The sequence below is a fragment of the Callospermophilus lateralis genome, chromosome X (genome assembly GCF_048772815.1).
Source record: "Callospermophilus lateralis isolate mCalLat2 chromosome X, mCalLat2.hap1, whole genome shotgun sequence".
Lineage (NCBI taxonomy): Eukaryota > Metazoa > Chordata > Mammalia > Rodentia > Sciuridae > Callospermophilus > Callospermophilus lateralis.
In genome coordinates, this window is record NC_135325.1 from 34,230,868 (window position 1) to 34,251,178 (window position 20,311).

The 20,311-nt window shown below is 41.8% G+C and overlaps 1 protein-coding gene across 1 annotated transcript in view; it reads left to right on the forward strand.

Annotated features, from left to right (window-relative positions):
* The first annotated feature begins 6,410 nt into the window (after positions 1 to 6,410).
* Dgkk (diacylglycerol kinase kappa) overlaps positions 6,411 to 20,311 on the forward strand; it is a 130,039-nt gene continuing 116,138 nt past the window's right edge. Inside the window, exon 1 of the mRNA XM_077107466.1 lies at positions 6,411 to 7,004. Coding sequence (XP_076963581.1) covers positions 6,411 to 7,004 — 594 coding nt within the window. The remainder of the gene's footprint in view (positions 7,005 to 20,311) is intronic.

Genomic DNA, 20,311 nt, shown 5'->3' on the forward strand with positions numbered 1-20,311 from the left:
TGAGCCTCGCTATATTGCTGATGCTGCCTTTGAACTTGCAATGCTCCTGCCTCAGGCTCTGGAGTTGCTGGGATTACAGGCATGCACCACCATGCCTGGCTCTTTCTTCTTCTTCTTCTTTAATATCTTTATTTCTTATTTATTTTTATGTGGTGCTGAGGATTGAACCCAGTGCCTCATATGTGCTGGGCAAACACTCTACTGCTGAGCCACAACTCCACAGCCCTTTTTTCCTTTTAGAATAAAATCTTTCTCTCTCTTTCTTAAATATTGAGGATGAGTATTACAAGCATTCCCTTTCCTTCATTTAGAGACATCACACCTTGAGTGTTCTAAGACACATTTTTTTCCACTCTTTCTAAACATCACCTTTGTCATACTATCAGCTCTATGCTCTTTTTCTTAGCATTACCCCACCTCACACATACCTGCAACCTCCACACCAAATCTTGCCACTTTTTTCTCTGTGCCATTAGGACAATCTGTTTTCTCTTCTTAATCCAAGCTCAGTTTAGATCCTTGGTAGTTCAGGACTGAATAGCTATTTCTCATCCTCATTCCCCTATATCTAAGCTTCTGCAAAGATCCATTTTCTTTATTCTCCTCCTTCAAACTGTTCTCTATTTCCTAATCTGCTTTCAGATCCACAACCATCACACTCCAGCCTGACTACAAAGACCTTTCTCTCATCCCCTGGTCATTCATCATCACTTAGAATTTCAAATTAGGAATTCCATTAGCATGTTGAGTCCATGGAAGCCAAATGTCCCATTATGGAATGAATCCAAATATATAGGCAGGTGATTAAGCAGGTTGAGCCAGCAGCTTGGCCCAAGCCTTGGCAGTTCAGACCCGAAACTAGAGGTTGCAGCAAAAATCAAGAAAGAATCATGATTTCACAAATGACCCCACATTAACTGAATATCAGCTCAAGGGAACAAAGTAGCTTTGTAGATGCTTCCAGAATAAAGTGCAGTGTCAAGGATAATTTATTTCACTAGCTGGCTTTACCATGTCATCCTTATACTCAAACAACTTTTGTTGGCTCCCTATTACTTTTAAAACCAAATCTTCAAACTCTTCAATCTGGCATCCAAATCCTTTTACAAACTCACTTTTATCTAACCTCATCTCTCATCAGTCCTTGGTATGGACCCTCTGCCTCAATCAGCCTGGCTCATTCTCACTACCAGGTTTCTTTTTCTTTTTTTAATTTGTTCTACTTAGTTGTACATGACAGCAGAATGCATTTCAACTCATCAAATGGAGTGCAACATTTCAATTCTCTGGTTGTACATAGTTTAGAGACGCACCATTCGTGCAATCAGACATGTACCCAGGGTGATGATGTCCATCTCATTCCACCATCTTTCTTTCCTACCCTCATAACTCCTCCCACTCTCCACTTTGCCCAATCTAAAAATTCTCCATTCTTCCCATGCCCCCCCATCATAGATCAGCATCCACTAATCAGAGAACACATTCAGCCTTTTCACTACCAGGTTTCTATGCTTTCCCTTCTCTTTGCCTGCAGCGCCTTTCCACTTCCACCTTGCTGACCCACGTTAACTGAATTATTCAAGACTCACATCTAAGTCACTCACAGCAACATCGATATTTCATGTTATAACAGTTTAGAGCTAGCCAATCAAGTTCAACTTTATCCCCCAATACATTTTTTTTCAAATAAGAAAACTTGAGGCCCAAAGATATTAATTAGTATAAGATCATGCTATGGGTTATAGTGGTAGAACCTTGACAGATTTCTTCCACCCTTTGCATTTTCCTTTCCACTCTGTCACACTATATTCCCACCCTACTAATCGCCCCCCCCCAAAAAAATACAAAGTGTGATATCATGTTTATTAACTAGTATCTGTGTTTGGATTGGTTTTCACCTACATCTGATTTATCTCAACAACCAAGTTCTGATGATCCTTATGAGAAAGATCATGACACATATTTCTGCTCCCTCTCCTCCTTCTCCATGACTCCTTAAAAAACTCTTTTTGTAGTTGTAGATGGACAGCATGCCTTTATTTTATTTGTTTCACTTTTATGTGGTGTTATGGATGGAACCCATTGCCTCACACATGATAGGCAAGTGCTCTGACACTGAAATACAAGCCTAGCACTTTCAGTGGCTCTTTAACAGAGCCATACACCTTTCAGACTGGCAGTAAATGCATCTTAGCTGCAGAGTGCTTCACTTCAAGAAAATATAAGAACAGAACCAATAAAACAAGTATATTCTGGATGAATTATTCTATTACATACATATTCAAAAATGTTCCTCTAAACAAGGATCTCCTATAGTGAGTTTCGTTACAGATCAACAGTTCATTAAGTACTGTCCGGAGGCTGGGGGTCCCTAGGAGAGAGAGAGAGCTGAGAAACACAGAGATAAAAATCTGAGAGTCATAGCTCCTCTTATAGGCTGAAAAGGAAATGGGCATTAAGACAGCGTCCCATTCTGCACCACAGAGGATTTACATAGCCCCTGTCTCACAACTCCCAGGTCAGCACTGTACTTTGGTCTCCCTCAGCTGGGAGTTGAGTGACATAAGTTCTAAATGTCTGTTCCAACACTAATTATTTCTGTGACCTAAGACATGGCACTTAATCTCACTGGACTTATATTTTCTTCTCTATAAAAGGTTAGAGGGTGGAGATGTGCTGTGGGAATCCAGATTATTTGCCTCACACATTTGTTGTGAGGCTCAAGTGAGATATTGAATGTGAAAGTACTTTAAAAACCAAAAGGCATTATATGAATGCAAGGTATTAACTTTTTATCTCTACAATCCTGTATCAATTAAATCCTAGGAGACCAGAGTAAGTGAAGGATAACAGGCTTGCATTTTAATCCCATCTCAATTACTTGTCTGAATCCTCTCCTCTCTCTGTAAATGCTGTTCGTGGTCCCAACTCTTAATTTTATTTAGCAGATTATTATAAAGGCTGCTGTTTGGGCTGCACACACTGCCAAGGTGGTGAGGGTGGGAGAGGTCAGCACCTGTTAAGCCTCAGGAGAAGCACTGATTTCTTCCCAAATTTCTCTAAAACGGAGGGCTTAGGGAATTTGAAACAATTGGTTAAGGGAAATGGGGCTTTTATTCTAGCACTACAGCGTTACTCTCTCATTTGGTAACAAAAGGAAATGAAAATAAGGAGGAAGAGCTTTTAATTTTGCTACATTTCTCAAGGTTTTTTTTTTTTTTTTTTTTCTATTTTACCTCTCCGGAACTCCTAGCATGGCTGATGATGACTTGGATGGACTTTATTTGGGGTGGAATCAGAGTAAATGCTGGGTGTAGGGGTGAAATAAAAGATTGTACATGCAGCACACATGAGCCACTATACTGATTAATCCTTCATCCAGCACAATCAGGTTACTTTTATACAACATGCCCAATAGTACCAGGTTAGGGACCACATCTGCCTTGGGACATTCAGAACTATGTCTCTATGGAGCCATTCAAGACTCTGTGGAAATGGTCATCACACTGGTATGCCTGCTTGAAGAAAATTTTTTGTAGCTCTTGGCCTTTTATCAGTATTGTTCAATTAAAAAAGAGCCTCTTAGGAGATCATTAATCATCTGAAATATCAAATACTGCTAACAAGCAATGCAGCAAAAAGACACCCAAACCAGTAACCTGCAATGAATCAGCCATTAAACAGACATTTCCTGAACTGCTTACTATGGCCTTAGCACAGGATTAGGTTTTGAGGAAAATACCCAGGAATCTAAGTAAAGCTTTGTTAAACATACACACACACACATGCACATGCACACGCACACACACTCACACACTTACACAGACACCAACAGGTTACAGGGAAAAGGAAGATGTATACTAGTTACAACAAAGGTGACTTCCTGAATCAGGTACTAATGAACAATTCTGACCATCCCTTCCCCAATGTAAAGCATTATGTTCAATGCCATCTGAAGAGAGACTAGTACAAACACCTTTTACTGTGGCAGAAGGCTATAAGACAGCTTGTGATGTGCTGAGAAGTAATTTTTTAAAACCCTCAAATCTAACTGTATCATAATTCAGGCAATGTATTGTCAGTAACCCACCCTAGAGGAGCAAAAGCCACACGCAAACAATCTCAACTGACCTTGCGCTGAGATTTTACATCGTAATGTTGGACTCATTGTGATTGAGCATAGAATTATAGACAGGAGTTTCCACGAACGTACATAAGGCAATAGCTCCAAGTTGTCCCCTGGTTGTGTCCTGCTTGACAACAGACATACTGTCTATGTCAAGCCCCACCTCATTGTTCTCTAACCTAAGAGGCCATCTTACTCTGTGGCTGTTCAGCCTTCAGTCCTTCTAACTACATGGCAGGGTTTCGTGAAAAGCAATATTTAAATGTAGGATATTGGTTCCTTCTAAGGACAGGGATTTCACCAAGGTGTGATAGCCCGAGAAATGAGCTCCAAGCCTGGGCTTACAAGCTGATCAGATCTGGCACCTGTAGGTTTCAGATCTGAACTCTTAGGGTTAAAGGCACCTTGGTTGTTTGAATGTGGGGGAGGAGAGAGGAGAAAAAGCCCAAGGAAGGTGAAGATGGTGGACACAAGGGTGAATTTACTGAGAGGCCTGCCACCTGAGAGACTCTAGGGTTCACCTCCCCTGGGCTTCTCCATCCCCAAGGGTTAGAGATTGTCCCTGCACTAGGCTTAGTAGCTGCCAAGCAGTGAAACACATCTCCGGAAGGGTGGGCTTAGGTTGCCATGCTGCAGCAAGGATCTGGGAAATGCAGATTTCATCAGAGATTCTGGTCTTTGGAGGGGGTTAGGTGAGACTGTGTTCTGTGGCATTATTTACTGCTGGGACGTGGTGTAGGGAAGAGAAAAATGCTGCAGGTTCTAGATGATTCTGGGCGGGTCAGTGTCGGTTGGCAAAAGAAGAGGGAACTAGTGAGGGATATGGTCTGGGAGAAGATAGCGAGAGAGGAGGGACTGCAGATGGAGGGCTGCCATCCACAACTGCAGCATTATGTGTGTGGGGAAATAAATTCACTTGTCATATTTCAAATTAGGTTTATAGGTATTCCTCCCCCACCCCACCCCCACCCAACAGTAGCTTGATGGGAAGTCTTCTCAAATTTTAATTGCAATTGGCAGCGTATTGGCGTCTAAAGTCTAGGTCTAACTAAGATGATGGTTTGTATGTATGCGTACGTGACTAACCAAGAGAGCTTCTCAAGTCTCCTGATGTGGTGGGAAGGGTGCTGCGGCAGCGACCCGTCGTTCTAGTAGCAATAAAATTTCCCATTCCTAATGCCAGAGTGCTTCAGGAGGTGAAAAAGGTGTGGGTGTTGCAGTGAATTTTTCCCAGCTCAAGACACACACGCACAAACATTAACAAGTTCGGTAAAAAGTCCTGCCGATGCTTGGAAAGTCCAGCTAAAAGCAAAAGGCAGTCTCCTACGGCAAAGCCCAGCCAGACTTGCCCTGCTAGCTGCGGAGATCAGGGTACCCTCAGCTCCCAATCGCGCAGCCCAGCTGCCGCTGCCGGGGCACTCTCGCCTTGCTCTCAGGGCTGCAGGCTGCGGAAACCCAGGGCTCCAATTCTCCCTCATCACACTCCTTTCCCTAAGCAGCCCAAACCCTGTACCCAACGACAAACCGCTGGGATCTGGCAAAGCACAGAAATGCAAAACCTGAGGCAGGGTTGGGGGGGGGGGGTGACAAATTTTACTTCAATTCAAAGGAGGTGGAATCCCGTTCCCCTGACCCCGTGCACCCACACACCAACCCCAACCCCGTGCAGGTTAATTTCTTTTCCCGGGTTAGATAAAAAGGATTACTTGCCCACCGAGGCTTGAAGATGGGGGCAAGAGGTTGGTCCCAGACTAGGCTCACCTGCTGCTGAGGTGAGAGAGCAGCCACAGGATGGAAGCTGCTATGAGCAGCAGCTCACGACTGAGTGGTTAGGGGGATTACAAAGACCCTCAACTTCGCCTGTTTTCCCCCCCTTCATTTGTGTCACTAAAGAGTTAAACGCGGCCGGGCTCCAAATCCTCCCCTCGAAGCCCGCTCCACTCCCCCTCCCCTTTATGCCTCCCCCCTCCTCTCTGTGCGCGTCGCTAGGAGGTCATCAAGCGCTCTGCCCAGTCCGCGTTCGCAAGCCCCTCTGTTTCCCGCCCATCTGGCCCGTGGCTGCTTACGAAGAGGTGTGCGCACACCGAGGGGCGTGTTCCAGTACAAGGAGACGCTGAGCGCCCCTGGGTTAGACCTCAGAGCGGAGCCGGCCATGGAGCACGGCGGGGGAAAGTTTGGCACCCCGCAAGGGGATGTCGGACAGGAGTGGGCGGGGCGCCCGAGAGCTCCTTAGCCCTCTAAGCTCAAGGGCTCCGACTGCCTGGACCTGAAGCGGTGTGCAGCCATGGACCGCGAAGCTGCTGCGGCCCAGGGCACTGCCCCGCCTCAGGATGGAGAGCAGCTCTTGGAGTCTCCAGAGCCTCCGCCGCCTTGGCCGCCGCCACCACCCGCTCCGCCGCCGCCGGCTCCACCGCCGCCGGCTCCACCGCCGCCTGCTCCTCCACCACTTCCCGACCCCTCACAGGAACCGGCACCAGAGTCCTGTCCAGAGCCTGCTCCAGGTCCCTGTCCGGAGGCGACCCCAGAACCAGCTACAGAACTAGACGCTGAACCGACCCTAGAACCGGCCCCAGAGCCGGCCCCAGAGCCAGTCCCAGAACTGGCCACTGAGCTGACCCCAGAACCTGTCCCAGAGCCGGCCCCAGAGCCTGCCCCAAAGTCGGCCCCAGAGCCAACTCCAGAACCAGTCACAGAGCCGACCCTAGAGCTGGCCCCAGAACCTGCCCCAGAGTTCTGCCCTGAGCCGGCTCCAGAGTCCGGTCCGAAACCGAGTCCAGCACCATGTCTACTGCAGTGTCCAGTGGTCCCTCGAGAGAGGGATCTAAAGACTTCGCCATTGCCGTCATCCCGAACACCAGTGACGTGGTCCAGAATAAAGGTAAGAAAAAGACCCCCGAGGTGGAGGAAAGAAGCAAGGCGAAGTCAGGTGGTTATTGAGCTTAGGGGACTCCTGGTATCCCTTGCATCCTATTTGACTCCATCCACTGACCAAGATGCTCAGAAAGATGCAGGAATAGGGGAACCAGGAGGAGTGGGAAGCGATTAGGAGGCGGGAAGCAACATGTGGGAAGCAAGAGTGGGCTTTGGGGGGCTAGGAATGGAGGTGACAGAAGGGGTGGGAGTCGGAGCAGTTTTCCCCATGTGGAGAAGAGACAGTGCGATGAGCGCCTGTCTGGGAAAAGAGGGGGAAGATGCCTTCAGGAAGCGCAAGGGACCTGTTTGGGGCTGGTCCTGGGTACACAGAGGATGGGATTGAATGGGGACGGTGGGACACACTTCTTAGTCGTGGTCACTGCCGCAGAGGCCCAAGCTGCGGAGCTGCCGCCTACTTGGCCCCCTCCCTGCCATGAGGAGGGGGCGCCCAGGCTGGGTCGCAACTGGCGACGGTCCAGGGAGGGGCTTGGCGCCTCTGCCGGCTGCCGGGTACTGGTACTCTCGGTGGGGGATGAGGGGATGGGCGGCGCCCACGCCCACGCGCACTGCAGGGGAAGGGCAGGGTTCGCTAGGAGGAAGGGGAGAGCATGCGTGTGTCGAAGCCACCATTCCATCTGTCTGCAGGATTTCCCAGCAGGTAGTCGCAAACAGTGATACAGTGATGTGCCGCGTCACAAGCCCGCAACTGGCATCCCACACCAGGGCCAGTTGGAATGGTACACGAGTCCTTGTTTAGACACAAGAAAATAAGAGTTGGGATTTGAGAGCCTATGAATGGGAACCCTCATCTCTCCCAGTCTACAGAGATACCTTCTAAACCATTGCACTTAGCCAGTGAAAAATGCGTCGAGGGTCCTCGGACACCCACCCAAACGGGAGGAGGGAGGGAGGTTTTGGGTATTTATCCTGGATCTCTGAAACCTCATCAGCCTGCTTTTCAGTGAGAGTCTTTTTTGCTTTCGCTGTGCTCCCCCTACTCTTTCTTTCCTCCAAACTTCGTTCCACAAAACAGTGAAAATCACGATAATGCTTACGTACACTTCAATATAGCTTACCCTGGGAAAACACAGAGAAACGAGCAAATGAACAACACACCAACAATGCCAGTCCATCCTGCTGTTTGGCAGGGCAAAGGGACAAGGCTCCAGAACCCTTCCGCTGAGGACCGCACACTTGTAGAATGTAGAATGCGGGGGTGGAGGCGGGAACAGAGATTGGCACCACGAAATGGAAGCGCTGGTTGCTTCCTGAGTTATTAGTAGGAAAGCTTGAGTTTGCAAAATATCTGCAGTGATAAATGACTGAAAAATAGGAAGTTTAAAGGGAAAAGTTTCACTGAAGACAAAAAGTGCAGAGGTTTAAAAAATAAATGAATAAAATAGGCAGGTAGGGGACTCAGACTTTTTTTTTTTTTTTAAATTCAATACTCCCACTCTCACAAGGGGGTGGATCCTTCCCCTTCCTGCTGATACCTTCCCTTTCCCTGCTGAGATCTCAATAAAGGGAAGGGTGGGGCAGCTCCACACGGTGGGTCACACTAACCCTGAGGCTTGCTCTGATCTTTTTGGAAGATTTTACATTTAGCTGGTGGGAGGGAGACCAGCAGGAATCACCTGATCAGTGGCCATCTTAAGTCAAGTTTGGGGAACCTGGCCGGGAAACTGACACCTAGTGACTTAATTACCAAGATGACCAGCTAATACTCTTTGGCCTCTGGAAGGCTGATTAGAGGCCCAGAGTCTCCCCACCCTCCAGTTCCCCCCATCCTCAATCCTGAATAAAAATCTTCCTGTCAAGCTGGTAGGAGATGTTCTGAAAACGCCTGTTGCCAGACTGACTTGGAAGATCAAGGCAAGGGGTATCAGGTTAGCTTTCTGTATATAATGTCCATTCAGACATGCTGGACTGCTGTCCCACAGACACTTGAGAGCACTGCAAGGAGTCCAGGATCCCAGGGGTCTGATTTTGCCTGACCATCCATCAAGAAAGCCATGAAGATTAACTAATCAATGGCTCTGGAGGATTTTGAAGAATGCAAAAGATCTAGTTAAATATGCTCAGATTGCTAGGAGCAGAACCCTTCCCCAATACCCTCCATGTTGCTCTGTAATTGCTCTCTGAGCAGTTGAGAATATCTGATCTTCAGTGATAGGACCATTCTCTGCGGCATCCTCTTCAATCAAGTAGCAACTGCAACCAGCTGACTTGAATCTTAACATTCAAGGTAAACAGGTTGCCATCTTAGTTGGAGTGGCATTGTTCTCAAACACTGCCTCCTTGAGGAAAATACGGGGGAAAACAACCACACACACACACAATATCAAGGAACAAAACAAAATTCCATACAATAAAATCCACTTAATTATCATGAAACTAGTATAATAATTCAAAGGATGAAATTAACAAAGCCAAGTGTTTGAATACAAATGCAAACTTCTTCCAGTTAATTTCATTGACTGTACTGCAGTAAAAATACAACATCTTCCAGCCTGTCGTCTGTTTTCTTTGGGGATTTTGGGACTTGCTGCTTGGAATTCTGTACCAAACGTGTGGGTAGTGACTAAGAAAGGGGGGCTCATGTTTTCTTTCCAAATAGCTATCAAGGTTATGCAGTCTGTGAACCAAACCTGCCTATTCCTTCCTTTCTAAAATGTTTTGATTCCCAGGAAATGAGCCATGGTCTCCCTCCTGTTGGCCGCAACTGTAAGTAAGGATGTGTGAGTTGGTTCTTTAACAATGCTATACTCTCTTGGGGGCTTGGGGGGCTTATATGAAGTGGATCACATTTTTCTCCCCTCAGCTGTGCTTGAGGAAAGACAGTTTATATTTTTATTCACTGGATTTTGACCAGCTATGAAATTATAATCATACTATACCAGCAATCATACTACACCAGCAATCAATGAAAATCTTTTATTTGAATAGGGAGGGGTCTGTATATCCCTTCTAATGACTACAAAGAACTACTCCAAAATCAGAACAGAACATTTTTTTTGCCCACAAAACTGGTGTTTTGGACACATGTTTTCTTGTAAAACAGCAAACATTTATTTATATCATGTCTGGCAATTCCTACCCAAATATTTTATTATCTTACCTATTTGTGAGCTTCCCAGAAGTAAGTACTGTCTTTCTCAGATCTGGTATATGCAGCCCACCAGGTTTTTGCTCAATAATTAGTTGCTGAAACTTGAAACCTATTAATTCCATTTCCAGCGACGTAGATGCTGCTGCTGTGAATGAATAAAAATTCATTCTCATTGGTTTCAGAGTGAGAAGTAAATGCTTATTTAAATAGCCTGGAATATATAGCTCTTAAGGAAATGCAGTCAATCTTTCCATTTTCATAATGGATATTGGAACCATAATTAAGAATAAAATTATTACAACACCTTTTAAAAAATGGCTTGTAAAGTGTCCTTATCCCATGCAGTCCCAGCAGTAGCAGACTAATGGTGATGTTGTTGGTTTCAGAAGTTATACATTTTTTTCCTAAGTGCACAGAATATCTGCAGTGACTGTGAACAGTTTTGGGAATATAAATTTCGATGTTTAACCTGTTGAAGGTCAGGACAAAATTATTTTCTTTTTTCTTAGGTTCATTCCCCCTTCTTTGCCAGCCTTTGATGAAACCATCTGACTTATTTAGTATATTCTGAGGGCTCCTGAGTATTTGCTGCAGGATGTTTGAGAAAAGATAATGAGGCATTTGGTTAGTGGTCTTTCCTTTCCAAGAGCACTCTTCTTAAGTATTTATAAAAATCTATGATTTGGATTTCTGCAGATGGGTAGCCCAAAAGGAAAGGTTGAGCCTTTATCCAAAGTGCTTCCCAGGAAAGGGTAAAAATCCATAGAAGTCAGGAAACCATTCAGAGACATTGTAATAAGGATTATTTAATCTATTCTGCTAGTATGGCACTTTACAGTTTACAGAATGATTTCATCTGCAACATTAACCCTTTTATTCCCCTGAGGAAGGCAGCATGATAGCACAGGGCAAAGAAAACAGTTGACAGAAAATACTGTACAATGGTTAATTTATGTATTGTGGATATTTCTGGAATATTCAATACAAGGCTTTCTGTGACACATAAGATCCTCATTTGTCTAAGGAAAGTCTTTTTAGCTGACATTTCATTAGCTCTGATTTTTTTTTCCCAAAGCAGTGATTGCTGCTCCACTTCCCAGGCTCCCAGAGGGGGCCAGCATAGAACAGGAGCCTCACAAGGAAAGAGAAGAAGCACAAGCCCTTGAACCTATTACCCACAAAAAAAGACCTTTTTTGGAAAATGAAATAAATAGAAATCCTCCTGAATGATAGGATATTCAACCTTTCCAATGCCTGCTGACTGTAATTCCCTCCGTGGAAAAAAAAATTAAGTATTTAAAAAAGAAAGAATGCAGTCATTCCTAGACGGAGATGCTACACCCTCATTAAAGCAAATAAACCTTATTCTCAAAATAGAAAAAAATTATGAATTTTTTATAAGGAAAAGAAAGGGACAGTCACTGCAGATAATAAAAGTTATCTCTCCTCCAAAAATTTTTAAAAGAAAGGTAAGGAAGGAAGGAAAGAATTCTAAAGGAACATCTTCCCCTCACCCCCTCCAAAGCTCATGAAGTTTCTATCCCCCTAAATAAAAATTATGAAAAGAGAAATAAACATCTTAAATTAAACAGTATTTCTAATTTTCAAAAATTTCATGAAATTTTCAATTTTATTTGCACTACATGTCCCATGCCTAATCCCTGGTGAAAATTATAGGGACAAAAATAATTCTTCTAACAGGGAGGTCCACAACCTCATCAAAGTTCCCTAATATTATGTCTTTCAATTCAATGAGATGTCAAAAATAAGCAAATCCTGGGTCAGGGATATAGCTCAGTTGGTAGAGTGCTTGCCTCACATGCACAAGGCCCCAGGTTCAATCTACATCACCACAATAATAAATAAATAAATAAATAAATAATCATTATAAAATAAGCAAATTCTTAGAGATGGGAAGGGGATGAATGGTTGCCAAGGACTGGGACAAAATGGAAGGGGGAGAGTGGGTGATAGCTAAGGGGTGCAGGTCTTCCTTTGGGATACTAAAATGTTCTAGAATTAGATAACACTGATGGTTGCACAACCTTGTTAATACACTAAAACCCACAGAATTGTACACATTAAAATGGTTAATTTTATGGCATGTGAACTGCATAAAATAAAAGATAAGTAAATGAGTCTATCCCCTAACCTCAAGATAATGAATCTATTATATTCCCACAAACAACCAAAGAAATTGAAAAAAGAACATAAAAAAGGAAATAAAAGAAAGAGATCCTCATAAGGACAGTACCTCCAAACTCACCAAAGAAAATAACTATTATTCACAACTACCCTAATTTGTAAAAAATATGGCAGAATGCAATTCAATTCAATTACACATATACAGCACAATTTTTCAAGTCTCTGTTTGTACACAAAGTAGAGTCACACCATTTGTGTCTTCATTCATGTATTTAGGGTAATGATGCCCATCTCATTCCACCATCTTTCTTACCTCTATGCCCCCTCCCTTGCCCTCCCTCCCCTATGCCCTATCTAAAATCACCCTAATTTTTAATATTTTGAAGAAAACAATCAAAAAAGGAAATTGTTTTAAGGGTAGATACTCTTAAAATTATCAGTCAATGAAATGTACTTATTGTGCCCCATACATGCATTTTAATTAAAAATAAAAATATTAAAAGACAGGGTTCCTGATCTTGCCAAATGTCCTGAATTCTTAATTCCAAGAAATGGAATAAAGAAACAAAAGAAAGGGCTGGGGTTGTGTCTCAGTGTGTCCAGCACGTGTGAGGCCCTGGGTTTGATCCTCAGCACCACATAAAAATAAGTAAGTAAATAAATAAAGGTATTGTGTCCAACTACAACTTTAAAAAAATTAAACATTTAAAAAGAAAAGAAATACAACCCTCAGATGACCAAAGCACATGAGCCTTATTCTCAATGTATGCTTTTTTATGATATAAAAGAAAATTAATAATGAAAGTTGTGTGTGTTGGTGGATGGAATAATATTAATAAAATGTTCCAGCCTCACAAACATCCATGAGCACAATTTAAATAAATGTGAATTTTTAAAGAAGAACAAATAAAGGAAATCCTCTAATTAGAGTTGACCCAAATTCACACAAACTCAAAAGCTTTATTTTTAATTTTTTTAATTGTAGATGGACACAATATCTTCATTTTTTTAAAAGTGGTACTGAGGATCAAACCCACTGCCTCGTGCATGTGAGGCAAGCTCTCAATCACTGAGCTACAATCCCAGTCCCAAAAGCTTTATTTTTAATACAGAAACTGTTTTTTTTTAAATTGGAAGAGAAATAGAAAATGTAGAGGAGAAACAGAAACAAAAAACAAAAACATCCACTTAAAGAAAAGGATCCCCATCCTCAACAAAACTGCCTTCCTTTTTTTCCCCTCAAAATAAGTAAATACATTCAGGGGGGAAAAGGAAGAATGTGAATAGGGATTTTTGGGGGAAGGATACTGGGGATTGAACTCAGGGGCACTCGACCACTGAGCCCCATCCCCAGCCCTATTTTGTATTTTATTTAGAGACAGGGTCTCACTGAGTTGCTTAGTGCCTCACTTTTGCTGAGGCTGGCTTTGAACTCACTATCCTCCTGCCTCAGACTCCTGAGCTGCTGGGGTTACAGCCTTGCACCACCACGCAGGCTGAAGAGAGTTTTTAAACTCCCCTTTTTAAGGGAAAGTCACCAAAGTCCTGGAATATTTTTCTTAAAGCAAAAAAGAGAGTGAGTGAGAGAAGGAGCTAGGGGAAGAAGGGAAGGAGGAAGAGGAGGGTGGGAGAGAGACAAGGTGGAAGGAGAGAGGGAGAGAACAGAAGAAAGGAGATGGGGAGAGAAGGAAAGAGGTTGAGAGAGAGGGAAGGTGAAACAGGGAAAGACAGAGAAGGAGAGAGTGACAGATAATGGGGGAGGGGGAGAAGAGGGGAGGGAATAGTGAAGGAGATGGGGAAAGAAGGAGAGAAAGACAGAAGGAAGACAATAAAGAGGGTTGGGGATGTGGCTTCAGTGATACAGCTCACAAGTGGGAGGCCCTGGCTTCCATCCCCAGAACTGCAAAAGTAAATAAAGAGCTACTTCATTAAAGGTTAAAAGGAAGGAATTCTCAGGAAAGATGTGTCCACACCATCTTGAAGACAATGCATGTTATTTCTGATAATCAACCCATCCCACCCTACAATAAGGAGGAAACACCATAGAGTCTCCCTCTATAGTTTCCTCAAGGGTGGGGGCAGGAATTTATCCAACCCAAGGTATCCTTTTTATCTTCCAATCTTCACTGTTTATTTTATTTTTTTAGTTGTTGATGGACCTTTATTTATTTATTTATTTATTTATTTATTTATTTATTTATTTATATGTGGTGCTGAGAATCGAACCCAGTGCCTCACACATGCCAGGCAAGTGCGCTACCACTGAGCCACAATCCCAGCCCTCACTGCTTATTTTTTAAAGGAAAGGAAAAAAAATATTTTGAAGGAGAGATGTCCCCAATCTAATATCTTCCAAATAAATTATTTATTTAAAAAAAAAGAAAAAGAAAAATCCTCCTAGGGAAGGTTCCTCAACTTCATTAAAACTAGTGGCCCTTGTAGAACCTCTTCACAAACCTATTTTTTAATGGAAATCCTCCAAACCTAAAAATAGGTGTTCACTCAACCCCATCTAAAGCAAAGATTCTTTCCTCCCAGCCTTTTTTTTTTTTTTTTTTAAGAAAAATCCTTCTATCCCAACAGGGGATACCTTCAACTTCACCAAAATCAATGGTCTTATTTCTGTCTACACCCAATAAGAAAAAAAACATTTTTAAATAATTGGGACCCTCTTACCCCAAGGCAAGTTGGCTGTAAGCTACCAGCACCATTGAACTTTCTTGCCCTAAGAAGGTTTTTCAAAACAGAGGAAAAAAAACTGTCTTCTAAAAAAAGCACCCTCTTGACCCAATCCCTCCACAGACTCAGAAATATTACACAAAGAAAAGGTAATAAATATCCCTCTCAAATGCTGCCAGTGAGTTTTAATTTGAGCATGGAAGGCTAAAGGGAGGTGCACGTATAATCCCAGGTTGTCTTCCCTCTGCCTCAGCCCATTTCCAGTTACCTTTCCCATAGCTAGGCAGGGTAAGCACTCAGGAAGGCAAACCCTGTCCAAAGAAAAAAGAATTGGAAAGGCAAACCTGCTGGGGAAAAGGCATATACCTCTTTTCCAAACCAAACAGATGATTTCAGGATGAGTTGCATCATTGTTTGTTCTAATACTACTTCTAATTTTACAGAGTAGATAGTAAACTTTAAAGCAGTGACACTTTGCTGGTAATTCCCAATGAGATACACACCTTTGCCTAACAGGCAAGGATCCTTAGCCAGTTCTGTCACGGGAGTGACATACCATTTTACAGTGGTTGTCTCAAGATGTGCTGGCTTCAATTTCCATTCTTGTAGAGTGGTAAAGACTTGCTTGTCACAAATCCATAAAATCTGCAAGTCATATTTATAGACAGAGAGTAAGACTTAAAGTTTTCACATTTTTAAATTTATTTATTTTTTTAAAAAATTAAATTGGTTCATGCCTGTAACCCCAGTGGCTCAGGAGGCTGAGGCAGGAAGATCGCAAGTTCAAAACCAGCCCCAGCAACTTAGCAAGGCCCTAAGCAATTCAGTGAGACCCTGTCTCTATATAAAATACAAAAAGGGCTGGGGATGTGGCTCAGTGGTTGAACACCCTGGGTTCAATCCTCAGTATCCCCCCCAAAAATCGAGCAGGGTATGGTAGCACAGACCTCTACTCCCAGATACTCCAGAAGCTGAGGCAGGAGGATCCCAAGTTCAAGGCAAGCCTGGGCTACTTAATGAGATCCTGCCACAAAAATAAAAAAAAAAAAAACAAAAAAATTAAAGGCTTGGGGAGGTAGCACTGTGGTAGAGAGTTCCTGGGTGCAATCTCCACTACCACAGACACATATGTGGGCACACACACATGAAAATTAAATTGAGTACTTGCTCCCTCTGCTTTGTGCCTAGCATTGTGCTAAGCAGTGGAGTCCATGGTAAATAAAAATGCATAGTTGAGACTTACTTTAAGCAAAACTGATAAATAAGAGACCCAATTACCAAAACAAAGATACAAATGGTGATTATTTGTTTTATCGGATGCTTTGCTGAGGTATTCACTATTAATAGCCAATTTTCTCAACATCTCTTCTCAAAAACCCAGGGTAATAAATGAAGTTGTGCTAATTTCAGAGAATGTAGAAAATCAAGGAAATTTCCAAAAAGTAAATAAAAATCTTCTACCACCCCACCACTAAGAGATAATTACTCTAAAAATATATTGCTATGTTTATCCATTTATTTTCTCTGACTACATGCATTTAGTCTATATAGTAAGATGTCAGGGAATGGACAATTGTGTCTCAGCCTTCCCCCTGTTCCAGTCATATCCCCCCCATCACAAACTTAATTATTAGATCATATTCATTGTTCTCTATTGTTTTTAGGATATACTTATAAATTTTAGCTTAATATTTATCTAGTCAAATTGCTATATGAACTGATTGATAAACATGTGCTTGAAATGTAATTGTGCAGGCATGTATTTGATGTGCAAAGCAATACACTAATAATACATTCTGTGAAGACACATTGTTGTGAATACTCCCATATAAAATAGCAGTTTGATTTTATTTTCACTTACTGTACTTTCTTGGATATCTGGATTTCATTTGTCCAGGTAGCTTTATGTGAGTTGGCCTTGGAGAAGCGGATCCAGAACAAAATCCACCATCTTTCCACTGTTAAATTCACAAAAGGAAAATGTAAATTTCTGAGACTCTCTTGGGTCACATTTTCGGGGAGAGTACAAGGGATTGATCCCAGAGGCACTCAACTACTGAGCCACATTCCCAATGCCGCCCCCTCTCCCCTTTTAAATTTTGAGACAGGGTTTTGCTAAGTTGTTGAGGGCATTGCTTAGTTGCTGAGGCTGGCTTTGAACTTGCAATCTTCGTGCTTCATCCTCCCGAGCCACTGAGATGACAGGTTTGCACCACCACACTTGACCTCTTGGGTCACTTATAACCATAAGCAAAAATATCACTGATGGCTCTATTTCTAATACTAAGTTTCTATATCGTGCTCAGCTAAGTACTTCAGACTGAAAAGGGAAATACTCATGTGTGAGGACATTATTGACAATTATAAGGAGATAGAATATTCAATCCATCCAGCTCTCATTAACCAAGTGTGGTAGACGATTGAGAGTTAATAAACTGTATACAATCCAACCAAGGCTGAATCGGTAATTTAAAAGGCAAACATAATGCATTATTGAGTAAGATCGGAATCTTCAACCCTGTCTGTAGCACTTAGAGATTTTCATCTTCCAAGGCATTACAGGCATTTATTGTTTAAGCCTCTTGCTTTAAAGAGCCTGTAAAAGAGATATTGGCCCCTGAGGAGAGGGATTCCCACCTCATTTCCCTCAAGCAAAGAGCCAGGGACTGGAGGCTCCTAATCAATATTGTGGGATTCTGAGAGAGAGGCTTGATGCTCCCCCCGCCCAGAAATTTGCATAATTCTCCTGAAACATGAGACAGTGGGCCTGGGAAGTGACCCTGCCTCCAGGAATAGAAATGGGGGGATTGCTAACAATGTTCACAATCTTGGATGTTTATTCATTTGCCTTCTCCTGCAACTAATGTCTCTACCTGTTTGTTCTCATCTGAGATTTTGCAACTTTGAGGCAGGATATGAAAAGTACCTGATTAGCAAAATTTGTTAAGCTGCTTGGCTATGAATAGAGAGACTTGAAACCTCAGGAAAGTTTCTTTAGCTCTGGGCTCTGTCAGTTGAGTCCTCCCTCTCCTGAAGCAGGCTTCAATCAGTTTCAGGGGACTATTTCTTGAATCCTAACAGTAGTCTCTGAGCCCCATTTTATAATGATCTTAATTGTTAATTTTCCTTTGATAAGTGTCATTTGCATTAATTATCATACCTTTCACATATTATTTCATGGTATACTTATATTACTATGCATGTTCCTTGCAGTATAAAAGAAAACGTGATGTCACTTTATTAAAACAGGTAAGCATATACAGTAAAGAGAAAAATCAATGCACCTACAGAATAAGATTCTTGCTTTCAAAAAATTAACAAGTTGCTACTCTTCAGTCTAACCTCAATTAATATATACTTTGATAATTTCATTCCAGATGGGCTTGAGTAAAACCTCATTTTTTCTTACACCAAATTTTGGATATTGTTCTCTTTTCTTTCCCTCACCTCTAGAAACAAAGTACTTACTCTGCTTGACTGTTAATAATTTTCAATTAAAATGATAATTTTGACATTGCTGTTGTCTCCTCTGCTTTAATTTACTCAACTTGGTATGAGATCTCCAGGCCTTTTGGGGTGGGGGGCGGGGTGGATTCATTTTGGTTTCACATGGGAAAAAAGCATTCAGTGGCTCTCATCATGAGTTTCTTTTCTTTTTAAAAAAAATATTTATTTTTTTACGTGTAGATGGACACAACACAATGCCTTTATTTTTATGTGGTGCTGAGGATCAAACATGGTCCTGCCCGTGCTAGGCGAGCGCTCTACCACTGAGCCACAATCCCAGCCCCATGAGTTTCTTATATTGCTTCTCACTGGTGATTCCTCTTTCTAGAAGTTCCTGGAAAAGCCTTTCTTTGCCTTTATAGCATGCCTCATCAGCACTAAGTTTTTAAATAATGCCTGCATTTTTCTCTTTTAATGATGGTAATCAAAGAAAGACATTTCTAGACTGAAAGTTTACAAGCAGAGGGTAGTAGTTCTTTGCGTTCAATGTAATAAAATAAAAATAATGAACTTCATGCAAATATATCTGATAATTAGTTCTTTGAGTTTTCAATAATTAAGCAATTGGTGGTTTAAATGCCACATAATATGATACATATTTGGAGGATCATTACATGGATATTTGAGAATGTTTGGGTGAAATTGGTTTGGGTTTTTAGATGGAATAGGATTGCATTATTGTTTTTCCAGCTTGAATAATGGAATGAAGATTCTCAGTTTCAAAAATTCACTATTTAACAAGTTTTCAAAGATGTATCAGGTTCAAATATGAAGGATTTCCTAATAACAAATTCACTTTGATATAAGAAGCTTAGAGGGAGAAATGAAGACATTATTTGAGGTAAGTGGGAACAACACAGCTTCCTTAAACCTATAGAGAAAACCAGCATTAAATTAATCAGTCTCATAAAAGTATTAGTAAAAGCAAGGTTACGGATGAATTGGGCAGGAAAGTCTAGGACTTGGAGACAGGAGTGAAGCTCTTGTATATAAAGTTATATAAATATGACTACTTTGATTGAATTATAGGGTATAGATTGAAATATTGTGGAAAATAAATTTTATGGGGCAAATACTACTGAAACTTCGAAGACAACTGGTAAAATTTTGGATATCATCTGATGACATACAACCATCAGAGGACTGTAGATTAGTATAGGATGGCTGAAATGAAGAGTGGGCAGATGGGACATATAATTTTAAAACTATCTTTCAGTATCTTGGTATGCCAATTTTACCTATAAAAGCTAAAAATGGGAGAAAATAATTATATTATCTAGTGTACTTTTTCTACTGTTTCAGGCCTTCTTTGACCCACATTCCACTTTTGGAAATCTAGTCTACTTTCTCCATCTTTTTTTTTTTTTTTTGTATTTTATATCCCACTGTTTTCTATAGTGAAAATAAGAAACCGTGATGGGCATTCAATGAAACCTTTTATCTTCAGTATTATAGAACCATAGAATGTACTGGAAAGGGCCTTTGGGGGAAGAGCTAGTCCAGTATTTTTAAAAACATTTTTGAAGTAGAATCTTATGTTTTCCTCAATGAAACCATAAATGAAAACCCAATATTTAACAAAACAAGTTGTGTTTCATTAGTCCTTTTCCATGCTAAAGTGAGTTTGTAACTGAATTACCACCCCTATTGTCTATTTTAGGATAATAGGAGAGTGAGTTTGCACACCTTGTTTATCATTGGCTCCTTAGCAAGGAAGTTGGTGATACAGGAGCAAATTGGGCAGGGAAGAGAAACAAGTCAGAGTTTAAAAAGTGGCCTATAATATTCCAGAAACTAGGTAATACTGTCTTGGAAACATGGTCCATCTTGAG